Raw genomic sequence first — 13,427 nt, forward strand, 5'->3', positions numbered from 1 at the left:
TCTGATCTGACTTAAGAGCCCATGGTATTAGCATGAGAAAGCTGGTATAAAGGGGGGGTTGCATTTTCAGGATGGCAACATGTGGTGTGCCACAGGGATCAATTATTTACAATATATATTAGTGACTTGGATGAGGAAGATGAATGTACTATAGTCAAGTTTGCAGATGATACAAAAATAGTTTGGAAGTCAAACAGTGAGGATGAAACAAAGAATCTGCAGAGAGATATGGGCAGGTTAAGTGAGTGAGTAAAACCTTGGCAGATGGAATGTAATGTGGAGAAATGTGAGATTATGTATTTGGCAGGGAGAGAATAAGAGCTGAATATTATTTAAATGAAAACAGACTGTAAAAATCTGCAGAACAGTGGGATTTGGAAATGCTTTTCCATTAATCAGAAAAAGCTAGAATACAAGTTCATTTAGTAATAGGGAAGGCAAGTGAAATACTGACCTTTACTTCAAAGGGAATTGAACATAAAAGTAAAGAGTTTTTGTGAAAACTATACAAGGCACTACTCAGACTTCAGCTGAAATACTGCGAATGATTTTGGACCCCTTTCTAAGAAATATTACACTGGCATTGGAAGCAGTCCAGAGAAAGTTCACTCAGCTGACACAAGGTATGGAGGTGAGCTGCAGAAAGTGAAAACAGTGGGAGTTGAGATGAGTGTGAGAGACAAGGGAAGTAGGGGAGGAATGTATTACCATGTCTTGTTCCAGCCATTTTGTGGCCTTTTTTCAGAGGGGCTGCTTTGTTGTCAAAGTGCTAGTGGTAAATCTAAGTGTGGACCTAGGTGAATGCTGAGCTTTGTTGAGGGAAAGTAGCAACAAGGTAAAGGAAGGTAAGACCTTTTGTTTCCATAAGTCTGCTGGATAGTAATGAGGCAAAAATGGCAATCAGTAGAGTGGTATGCTGCTCCTGTCAGATGTGGGAGATCAGAGAGCAATTGAACTTCCCTGGCAACTATGCCTGCAGGAAGTCGGTCCAGTTCAATTCAATTCCTCGTCAATAATAACCACATGGACATTGGAGGTGTTCAGTGATGGCCATACTTTTGAAAGTCATTGTTACATTCAAGATTCAAGATGGTGTGATGTTGGACAGGGTCATTGCCTGGTATTTGTGTGGCTTTCCAATTTACCAAGGCAGAGACATGCCTTCATGATTCTGTATCCTGCTTCTTCAAAAGAGTCTTCCAATTACTCTAATTTCCCTAAGATTCATAGAATCATAGATTCCCTACTGTGTGGAAGCAGGCCATTTAGCCCATCGAGTCCACACTGCCCCTCTGAAGAATATCTCACCAAGACCCACTCGTTATCATTTCTCTGTAACCCTCCATTTCCCCAGGCTAATCTACCTAGTCTGCACATCTTTGAATGGTGGAAGGAAAACAGAGCCCCTGAAGAAAACTTTCACAGTCACCAGAGGTTGGGGTCAAACCCGAGGCCCTGGCACTGAGGCAATAGTGCTAACCACTGAGCTATTGTGCTGCCTCAAAGGTTATTTTCATAAGCCAGAAGCCAGCTGTGTACACCTTGTATGGTATTTGTTATTTCCTGGTCTTTGCAATTCTCTCCAATGAGATTATTGTGCCTCTCAGACGGTCTTCTGATCATTTTCCTTTAGTGTATGTCTCCTTGCAGAAGTTACAAATTCTTTTGGCTTTCTCTCCAAGCTCTTTTTTTGTTGTTTTTGTAGAGATTCTATCAATCCTTCTCCTTTTATGACATATATATCTTTGGCTATTTTGCACTCCTTAAGACCAGGTTAAAAATCATTCCAGGAAATTCCTTTTTTCATTCAATGGTTCCAGTTCCTCTGCCTTTATTAAATAAACGTTGAATGTACTCTTTACATTTACTCTTCACTTCCGCAGGCTCTCTGCAGAGTATGCCATCTTTTCACTTTGCACTCAGATCTCGATTCCTTGTTCGACCCCACATCTGTGTTTCTGAACCCCACATATACTCAACAACAGAGCATCGACGATCCTATGGCCTAGAGAATTCTAAAGATTCATAATTCTATTTCTCTTCACATCAGTCCTAACTTATCAACACTTTATCCTGCCCCCCACATTCTAGATTCCCCAATGTGCCATTTGTCTTCCTCACTGTTTTCCGCATCTTGTACAAGTGTACCCAAACTGTTCTGATAATCAACATGACACAAAGCTAGAATGAGAATGGAGATAGCAAAGAGAACATGGTGCGGCTGCATGAGATTTCATCAAATTAAATGAGTGGAGAACAGGTGGTAGCTGGAATATACTGGTGGGGAATTGTGATGTCATTTATTTAGCAGTAAGAATAGAATTTAAAAGAAAATAAGGTGTGAACCTAGTAAGTAGAATCATAGATTCATACAGTTGTACAACACGGATACAGAGCTTTCTCATAATTGCAACATTTTGCTAAAATAATCCAATTTGTTTGTGGTTATTGCTTGGTAGGTTTGTCTTATTAACACTGGAAAGCTGAATACTTTATTGCCTATTTATAGGTAAGCCTTGAAGGGATTGGTGAAATCAAAAAAGTCTCCTTTGTGTTACTAAACCCTTACCTACATAAGGGGATAAGACTATTTAAGGTGAGTGATTTATGGGAACGTGCTGAAGGAACTTCTTTGGAAAACAATTTTTGCCTTTCACTTAAAGGAAAAAGTTGTTCCATTTAAGTGTTGCTGGCTACAAATCTAAGCATGTACAATAAATACCTGTTATCCCAGCTGCGTATGAAGAACCTGAAAACAAAACAAGAACTGGGATTTAACACATCACGTCGTTGGTTGTTTAGAGAACGTGGAACTGAAACTGTGACAGAACTAGCGGCTGTTCGACCCGACCGACAACCACTGAGAGGTAAATGCAGTGTGCCTTAATTAAAGACTAAGTAAAAATAATAAGTATTATTTTATAATTTGACTATTTTATAATATATTTCAAGTTGCATATTTAGAATTCAATGTAAAACTTTAACCTGATTAGAACCAGTTTTACCATATCTCATGATATTTTCTTACCTCAGATGTAATTTAGTCATTTTCTTTTGGCCTAGAAATTTTGATATAGTTCATGCTGGGATTTTTCTCAGTGCATGAATAATAAGTTTTGAGGCACTCCCACAACTGGGCTTTAAGCTTCATTTGCATCAAGCTGGCATGTTGCCAGAAACACATATTTTGCTGTGAAGTAATATTGAACATCACAATGTACTCAGGGAAATGGGAAAGGATAGTGGTGTGAGTTTGCGTCCATCAGGATGTGTTACCTGATGAGATAATGTTGTGATGTGTCCTGTGTCCCACAACACGAGGAGTGGGATGTTGATGGTAAGGTATTGAATCCAACAGGAACATATGTGCTAACGTTAAGCTGTTATATTATAACAGATGAGCATATTTCCTATATTATATCATGCTTCAAGTGATCTGATGCCGGATGAAGTTCAAGATCTTTGTACCCTTTGAACACTTGTTATTATAAGGTAATAATGACTCCCCCTACACAGCTAAACCACATAGACCTGGCTCTGGCTGCACAATCATAAGATCATAAGACATAGGAGCAGAAACTAGGCCATTCAGCCCATCAAGTCTGCTCCACCAATCAATCATGGCTGATTTGTTTCACGGTCTCATTCTCCTGCTTTCTCTATGTAACCCTAGATCCCCTTGATAATCAAGAACCTATCTATCTAAGTCTTAAATATATTCAATGACCTGCCCCCACAGCTTTCTGTGGAATGAATTTAATAGATTCACCACTTTCTATCTGAAGAAGTTTCTCCTTATCTCCATTCTAAAAGGTCTTTCCTTTACTCTAAGGCTGTGCCATAGAATCATAGAGTCATAGAGATGTACAGCATGGAAACAGACCCTTTGGTCCAACCCTTCTATGCCGACCAGGTATCTCAACTCAATCTAGTCCCACCTGCCAGCACCCAGCCCATATCCCTCCAAACCCTTCCTATTTATGTATCCATCCAAATGCCTCTTAAATGTTGCAATTGTACCAGCCTTCACCACTTCCTCTGGCAGCTCATTCCATATACGTACCACCCTCTGCCCCTTAAGTCTCTTTTATATCTTTCCCCTCTCACCCTAAACCTATGCCCTCTAGTTCTGGACTCACCGACCCCAGGGAAAAGACTTTGTCTATTTATCCTATCCTTGCCCCTCATAATTCTGTAAACATCTATAAGGTCACCCCTCAACCTCCGACGCTCCAGGGAAAACAGCCCCAGCCTGTGCAGCCTCTCCCTATAGCTCAAATCCTCCAATCATGGCAACATCCTTATAAATCTTTTCTGAACCCTTTCAAGTTTTACAACATCTTTCCGATAGGAAGGAGACCAGAACTGCACACAATATTCCAATAGTGGCCTAACCAATGTCCTGTACAGCCACAACATGACCACCCAACTCCTGTACTTAATACTCTGACCAATAAAGGAAAGCATACCAAATGCCTTCTTCACTATCCTACCTACCTGCAAGTCCACTTACAAGGAACTATGAACCTGCACTCCAAGGTCTCTTTGTTCAGCAACACTCCCTAGGACCTTACCATTAAGTGTATAAGTCCTGCTAAGATTTGCTTTCCCAAAATGCAGCACCTTGGATTTATCTGAATTAAACTCCATCTGCCACTTCTCAGCCCATTGGCCCATCTGGTCAAGATCCTGTTGTAATCTGAGGTAACCCTCTTCGCTGTCCGCTACACCTCCAATTTTGGTGTCATCTGCAAACTTACTAACTGTACCTCTTATGCTCGCATCCAAATCAATTATGTAAATGACAAAAAGTAGAGGACTCAGCACTGATCCTTGTGGCACTCCACTGATCATAAGCCTCCAGTCTGAAAAACAACCCTCCACCACCACCCTCTTGCCTTCAACACCTTTGAGCCAGTTCTGTATCCAAATGGCTAGTTCTCCCTGTATTCCATGAGATCTAACATTGCGAATCAGTCTCCCATGGGGAACCTTGTCGAACGCCTTACTCAAGTCCATATAGATCACCTCTATGGCTCTGCCCTCATCAATCCTCTTTGTTACTTCTTCAAAAAACTCAATCAAGTTTGTGAGACATGATTTCCCACGCACACAGCCATGTTGACTATCCCGAATCAGTCCTTGCCTTTCCAAATACATGTACATTCTGTCCCTCAGGGTTCCCTACAACAACTTGCCCACCACCAATGTCAGGCTCACTGGCCTATAGTTCCCTGGTTTGTCCTTACCACCCTTCTTAAACAGTGGCACCATGTTAGCCAACCTCCAGTCTTCCAGCACCTCACCTGTGACTATCGATGATACAAATATCTCAGCAAGACGCCCAGCAATCATTTCTCTAGCTTCTAGAGTACACCTGATCAGGCCCTGGGGATTTATCCACCTTTATGTGCTTCAAGACATCCAGCACTTCCTCCTCTGTAATGTGGACATTTTGCAAGGTGTCACCATCTATTTCCCTACATTCTACATCTTCCATATCCTTTTCCACAGTAAATATTGATGCAAAATACTCGTTTCGCATTTTATGCGACTCCACACAAAGGCCGCCTTGCTGATCTTTGAGGGGCCCTTTTCTTTCCCTAGTTACCCTTTTGTCCTTAATGCCCTCGTATCTAAGTCTCTCCTACCAATGGAAACACCTTCCCAACATCCATGCTGTCCAGGTTATTCAGTTTTCTGTATGTTTCAATTAGATTCTCCACCCCCACACCCCATCCATCTAAACTACATTGAGTATAGGCCCAGAGTCCTCAAACATTCCTCATATGTTAACTTTTTATTCCTGAGACCATTCTCATGAACCTCCTCTGAACATGCTCCAGTGCATCCTTCCTGAGATATGGGGTCCAAAACCGCGCACAATACTCAGAGGTATATAGCCTCAGAACTACATCCCTTCTTTGATATTCACAGTGTTAGTACTGCTGTCTCAGAGCACCAGAGATCCGGGTTCAATTCCTGCCTCGGTCAACTGTCTGTGTGGAGTTTACATGTTCTCCCTGTGTCTGCGTGGGTTTCCACCCACAGTCCAAAGATGTGCAGGTTAGGTGAATTAGGTAAAAACAAGGACTGCAGATGCTGGAAACCAGAATCTAGATTAGAGTGGTGCTGGAAAAGCACAGCAGGTCAGGCAGCATCCGAGGAGCAGGAAAATCGACATTTTGGGCAAAATGCCTTCATCAGGAATAGAGGCAGGGAGCCTGCGGAGTGGAGAAATAAAGGAGAAGGGGGTGGAGCTCGGGAGAAAGTAGCATAGAGTACAGTAGGTGAATTGGGTGGGGATGGAGGTGATAGGTCAGAGAGGAGGGTGGAGTGGATAGGTGGGAATGGAGATTGGCAGGTAGGACAGGTCATGAGGGCAGTGCTGAGCTGGAAGGTTGGAGCTGGGGTGAGGTGGGGGAAGGGGAAATGAGGAAACTGGTGAAATCCAAATTGATGCCATGGGGTTGAAGTGTTCCGAGGCGGAAGATGAGGCATTCTTCCTCCAGGCATTGGATGGTGAGGGAGCAGCAGTGGAGGAGGCCCAGGACCTGCATGTCCTCGGCAGAGTGGGAGGGGGAGTTGAAATGTTGGGCCACAGGGCGGTGGGGTTGATTTGTGCGGGTGTCCTGGAGATGTTCCCTAAAGTGCTCTACCAGGAGGCGTCCAGTCTCCCCAATATAGAGGAGACCGCATCGGGTGCAATGGATACAATAAATGGTATTAGTGGATATGCAGGTAAAACTTTGATGGATGTGGAAGGCATCTTTGGGGCCTTGGATAGAGGTGAGGGAGGAGGTGTGGGGGCAGGTTTTGCATTTCCTGCGGTGGAAGACCGTTCCACCGTGACTACCTGGTCAGGTCCACGCACCCCAACAACCCAACCTCCTGTCCTGGCACCCTCCCCTGCCACCACAGGGATTGCAAAACCTGCACCCACACCTCCTCCCTCACCTCCATCCAAGGCCCCAAAGGAGCCTTCCACATTCGTCAAAGTTTTACCTGCACATCCACCAATGTCATTTATTGTATCTGTTGCTCCCAATGCGGCCTCCTCTACATTGGGGAGACTGGACGCCTCCTAGCAGACCGCTTTAGGGAACATCTCTGGGACATTCACACCAATCAACCCCTCCATCCTGTGGCCCAACATTTCAACTCCTCCCCCCACCCCCGACGCCAAGGACATGCAGGTCCTGGGCCTCCTCCACCACTGCTCCCTCACCACTTGATGCCTGGAGGAAAAACGCCTCATCTTCCGCTCAGAACACTTCAACCCATGGCATCAGTGTGGATTTCACCAGTTTCATCATTTCCCCTTCCCCCACCTCACCTCGGGCTTTTGCCCGAAACATCGATTTTTCCTGCTCCTCGGATGCTGCCTGACCTGCTGTGGTTTTCCAGCACCACTCTAATCAAGGTTAGGTGAATTGGCCATTCTAAATTGCCTAAAGTGTTAGGGCCGAAAATGTGTTGCTGTCACCTTCATCCCCACCCCCATTCACCTATTGTACTCTATGCTACTTCCTCCCCACCCCCACCCCGCTCTCATTTATCTCTCCACTCTGCAGGCACCCTACCTCTACTCCTGATGAAGGGCTTATGCCCGAAACGTCGATTCTCCTGTTCCTTGGATGCTGCCTGACCTGCTGCGCTTTTCCAGCAACACAGTTTTGGCTCTGATCTCCAGCATCCTGCAGTCCTCACTTTCTCCTAAAGTGTTAGGGGTAAATGTCGGGGAATGGATCTGGGTGGTTAGCTCTTCGGAGGGTCGGTGTGGACTTGTTGGGCCAAAGGGCCTGTTTCCACACTGTAGGGAATAAAAAGAAAATTTAAAAAAAGAACTCCCTTGAAAAACGTCCTCTCAAAATAAGTGCCATCATTGCATTTGCCTTTCTAATGACTGACTCAACCTTCAAGTTTACCTTGAGAGAATCCTGGACTCCCAAGTCTCTTTGCACTTCAGATTTTTGAATTTTCTTCTCATTTAAAAAATAGTTCATGCCTCTGTTCTTCCCACCAAAGTGCATGACCTCACACTTTCCCACATTGCACTCCATATGCCATTGCTTTGCCCATTCTCCTGACCTATCCAAATACTTCTGCAGCCTCCCCGACTCCTCAATGCTACCTGTCCCTCTATCCAATTTTGTATTGTCTGCAAACTTAGCCAGAAACCCCTCAGTTCCTTTATTAAGATCATTAAAATATAAAGTGAAAAGTTGTGGTCCCAACACTGATCCTTGAGGACCACCACTTGTCACCAGCTGTCATCCTGAGAAGGACCCTTTAATCCCCATTCTGCTTTCTGCCAGACAGCCAAGCTTCTTTCCATGCTAGCATCTTGTCTCTAATACCATGGGCCTTTATCTGACTCAGTAACCTCTTGTGTAGAACCTTCAGGCTCTCCTTGATCTAATCTGCTTGTTATTTCCTCAACGAATTCTAGCATATTTGTCAGGCATGACCTCTCCTTGATGAAACCATGCTGACTTTGCCCTATTTTACCATACACTTCCAAGTATTCAGAAATCTCATCCTTCACAACAGATCCAGGATCTTATCCACGACCGAGATTAGGCTAATCGGTCTGTAATTTTCCATCTTTTGCCTTACTCCCTTTTTAAACAGGGGTGTCACATTAGCAATTTTCCTGTCCTCTGGGACCCTGCCTAATTCTAGCAATTCCGAAAGATCACCCCAATACCTCCGCTATCTCTTCAGCTATCTCCTTCAGGACTCTGGGGTGTAGTCCATCTGGTCCAGGTGATTTATCCATCTTCAGGTCATTCAGTTTTTCTATCACCTTCTCCTTGGTGATGGCCACCATGCTGAGTTCTGCCTCCTCACTCTCTTGAATTTTTGGGATATTACTTGTGCTTTCCACTGTAAAGACTGACACAAAGTAATTATTCAGTTCCTCAGCCATTTCCTTGTTCCTCACTACTATCTTTATTGCTGGAACAGCACAGCAGGTCAGGCAGCATCCAGGGAACAGGAGATTCGACGTTTCGGGCACAGGCCCTTCTCCTCACTACTATCTCTCCAGCATCATTTTCTAGTGGCCCAATTCCCATCTTTGCCTTTCTTTTGCCTTTTATATATTTAAAGAAACTCTTACAGTCTTCCTTTTTATAATCTCCTCCCTCCTTATTTCTTTTTTTGATGCTGTCTGTTAATTTTTGTAAGCTTCCCAATCCTCTGGTTACCCACTGCCCTTCAGCACATTATAGAGAAGATCAAGGAGATCCAATGGATGTTATCTACCTGGACTTCAAGAAGGTCTTTGACAAGGTGCTGCGCAAGAGGCAACTGAGTAAGATAAGGGCCCATGGTGTGAGAGGCAAGGTGCTTTCTCTTTTGACTTATGCTATTCCTGACTTCCCTAGGATGATTGCTTCCTCGTCCCTGTACCATGCTTCTTTTTCCTCAGGATGAATCTCTGCTGTGTCTCCTGAATTATTCCCAGAAATAGCTGCCATTGCTGATACACTACCTTCACCTATTTAGAACTGAATGCTAGTTTGAGTATGCAGTGCACTTAGAGGATCCCTGTGCTACCTGCACGGTTCTGTTTTACTGTTGAGAGATCATTTATTCTCTCTCTCTACCTACACACTCTTAAGCTGCACATGACTCTCCAGAAATACACAATCCATGTCAATCTTTGCCTCACTATTCATCTCATTTGCAGCTGAAGCTTCAGCTAATGACACTTATTTATAGAATAGAATCCCTACTGTGTGGAAACAAGCCCTTTGGTCCAATAAGTCCACACCGATCCTCCAAAGAGTAACCCACCCAGATTCATTTCCCTACCCTATTATCCTAAATTTACCCCTGACTAATGCACCTAACCTACACATCCTTGAACAATATGGGCAATTTAGATGGCCAATTCACCTGATCAGCACATCTTTGGTTTGGGGGGGGGGAAACCAGAGCACCCAAAGGAAACCCACACAGACACAGAGAGAATGTGGAAGGTCCACACAGACAGTCGCCCGAGGATGGAATCAAACCTAGGTCCCTGGCGCTGTGAGGCAGCAGTGCTAACCACTGAGTCACCATGCCACCCTCACTTTTTGCACGTGGTTGTCCAGAATATAAGCATTGGATTTCTCTCATGAAACAAGATATGTTAAGCTGAAAGTGCCCCGTCATTCTTGCATCCAAGCGGTCAAATATTTTGACTGTAATATATTTACAACTATAAAAGAGACACACATGCCAGTTAATTGTCAATCATTTCTTTCCTTCGTACTGATGGCAGTTTAAAAGTTATCTTTTCAGATGCTAAAAATACTAAGCACTTTTCTGAGGTCAATATCTTTCTGAGACTGACAACCTTAAAGCAAACTAGCCTAACCTTTATGAATATAAAGTACATGATGGATGACTACTATGATATGTGTTCTTTAAATGTCAATAAAATCAAAGTTTTAAACAATAGTGTGAATTATTTGCAGATTATTTAGTGGTGAGTATGAGGTACATGGAATGGTCTCAGGGGCAGATAGAGAGAGATCGACGTAAAAATGCATTCACCGAACTAACTGTCCAGGTGACAGCATTGCTGTATATCTTCAGGTCCAAACAGTTGAGCTTGACCTCTTTGTTAGTTGCTCCAATTTCTATTAATAGTGGTCCTTGAAGTCCTCCTGCCCCAATGCACCCATTCTTGCAATATCCTAAACAGCCTCCTCCATTTGATGTATATTCCTTTTAAGAATGCCTTTAAGAATTACTATACACATGGTTCAGGCTCCAACGGGATAGAGTGGCAGCTGACAATACAGGAATAACTCTGCCCAGTGTTGTCGTCAGATAAATAAAGTGATATCACCAATTTTCCATACTGCCCATCTTTTTTTGAAGTGGAGTGGGTAAGTCACGATTTGTGACACCCCCATCCCTACACCAAATTGGCAGCATTGATTAACCTTGGCCCAATTTGCTATTACAACCTAGTCTGTAATCCTATCATGGCTCATTTTATGAGCTCAAAATTGCCCTTAATTGCGCATTTTTAAGTGGTTCATCAAATCAACCAGTGGGAAGCCAAATCACTTATAACGTGATTTGGTAAGTGGAAGGCTCTCTTCCTTATGCCCTACCCCTCACCTGTCTCCATTGCCTACCCTTTGCTATGTTGGTAGCTCTCCTACCTTCCCAACCTGTGAGCAATGGTTCGGGAGAATCCAGTCTCATCTCTGCACCCGGCAACTGCCTGAGGCTGAACTTTTCATCAGCTAAAGAGAAAATGCTGGAAAAACAAACAACAGGTCAGGCAGCACCTGCACAGAGAGGGAAAGAGTTAAAGAGAGAAATTTTAACATGGTGAGTGTCTGGATTGGGGTTTACATATGTGTCGGAAATCTGACAAAAATATAAGCACACCAGGAGATGGCTCCAACCTGCTAACTTAAGAATTGAACGAGAGCATATTAGGCTGTGCAGCAATAGCAATCTCCATGTGGAAGAGGCAACTTTTCAATTCTGATATATTAATCAATTAATTGCCTCTATCGTCATTATAGAATCCCTACAGTGTGGAAACAGGCCATTAGGCCCAACAAGTCCACACTGACCCTCAGAAGAGTAACCATTCCCCTATCCTATTACTCTACATATCCCTTGACTAATGCACCTAACCTACACATCCCTGAACACAATGGGCAATTTATCACAGACAATTCACCTAACCTGCACATGGTTGGACAGTAGGAGGAAACCTGAGCACACGGAATGAACGCACGCAGACACAGGAAGAAAGTGCAAACTCCACACAGTCTCCCAAGGCTGAAATCAAACCCGGTTACCTGGCGCTGTGAGGCAGCAGTGCTAACCACTGAGCCACTGTGTTGCCCAGTTGATTTTCAGTTCAACTTTGACCTGACATGTTTCCCAAGATTCCTGCAAGTCACCAGTGTAATTGAGGCAAGAGGAAAGTGACAATTGTACAATCTGAATGAATGACATAAAAATACACCCAGGAACTATTCACTACACACGACTGTTTTCAGGCCTCCTTGTGTGAAAGGATTTGTTCGTAGTACGTTGTCTGAAAGATGAGTTGACGGTATGCTGTTTTGGAAAATTTAGGAGGTGATGGATTCTCAGGGGAACGTAGCACAAACAGCCAAGTTTCTGGCATTGAGACTGGCTCTAATGCAACAAGGGGTACGTCGGCTTCCAAGAGATCAATTGTGTTAGGGGATTCTGTAGTCAGAGGTACAGACAGACATTTCTGTGGCCAGCAGCGAAAAAGCAGAATGGTGTGTTGTTTCCCTGGTGCCAGAATCAAGGAGGTCTCAGAGAAGGTGCAGAATGTTCTCATGGGGGAGAGGGGCCAGCAGGAGGTCATTTTCCACATTGGAACCAATGACATTGGAAGGGAAAAGGTTGAGACTCTGAAGGGAGATTACAGAGAGTCAGGCAGAAATTTAAAAAGGAGGTGCTCAAGGGTAGTAATATCTGGATTACTCCCAGTGCTACGAGCTAGTGAGGGCAGGAATAGGAGGATAGAGCAGATGAATGCATGGCTGATTAGCTGGTGTATGGGAGAAGGATTCACATTTTTGGATCATTGGAATCTCTTCCAGGATAGAAGTGACCTGTACAAGAAGGGCGAATTGCACCTAAATTGGATGGGGACTAATATACTAGCAGGGAAATTTGCGAGAACTGCTTGGGAGGATTTAAACTAGTAAGGTGGGGGGGTGGGATCCAGGGAGATAGTGAGGAAAAAGATCGATCTGAAACGGGTACAGCTGAGAACAGAAGTAAGTCAAACAGTCAGTGACAAAGTAAGACTAATAAACTAAACTATTTATTTCAATGCAAGGGGCCTAACAGGGAAAGCAGATGAACTCAGAGCATGGTTAGGAACATGGGACTGGGATATCATAGCAATTATGGAAACATGGCTCAGGGATAGGCACATGGGACTGGGATATCATAGCAATTATGGAAACATGGCTCAGGGATAGGCAGGACTGGCAGCTGAATGTTCCAGGATACAAATGCTACAGGAAGGATAGAAAGGGAGGCAAAAGAGGAGGGGGAGTGGCATCTTTGATAAGGGATAGCATTACAGCTGTGCTGAGAGAGGATATTCCCGGAAATACATCCAGGGAAGTTATTTGGGTAGAACTGAGAAATAAGAAAGGGATGATCACCTTATTGGGATTGTATTATAGACCCTCCCCCCCCCAATAGACAGAGGGAAATTGAGAAACAAACTTGTAAGGAGATCTCAGCTATCTGTAAGAATAATGGGGTAGTTATGTTAGGGGATTTTAACTTTCCAAACATTGACTGGGACTGCCATCATGTTCAGATGGAGAGGAATTTCTTAAGTGTGTACAAGACAATTTTCTGATTAAGTATGTGGATGTACCTACTAGAGAAGGTGCAAAACT

The 13,427-nt window shown here is 43.8% G+C and overlaps 1 protein-coding gene across 1 annotated transcript in view; it reads left to right on the top strand.

The window, feature by feature from the left end:
• LOC122549478 (lipoxygenase homology domain-containing protein 1-like) overlaps positions 1–13,427 on the top strand; it is a gene marked incomplete at its 5' end in the record, with an annotated part of 196,978 nt that overhangs the window by 104,784 nt on the left and 78,767 nt on the right. Inside the window, 2 exons of the mRNA XM_043689337.1 lie at positions 2,510–2,596; positions 2,735–2,867. Coding sequence (XP_043545272.1) covers positions 2,510–2,596; positions 2,735–2,867 — 220 coding nt within the window. The remainder of the gene's footprint in view (positions 1–2,509; positions 2,597–2,734; positions 2,868–13,427) is intronic.

This window comes from Chiloscyllium plagiosum, chromosome 4, assembly GCF_004010195.1.
Source record: "Chiloscyllium plagiosum isolate BGI_BamShark_2017 chromosome 4, ASM401019v2, whole genome shotgun sequence".
NCBI classification, from domain to species: Eukaryota; Metazoa; Chordata; class Chondrichthyes; order Orectolobiformes; family Hemiscylliidae; genus Chiloscyllium; species Chiloscyllium plagiosum.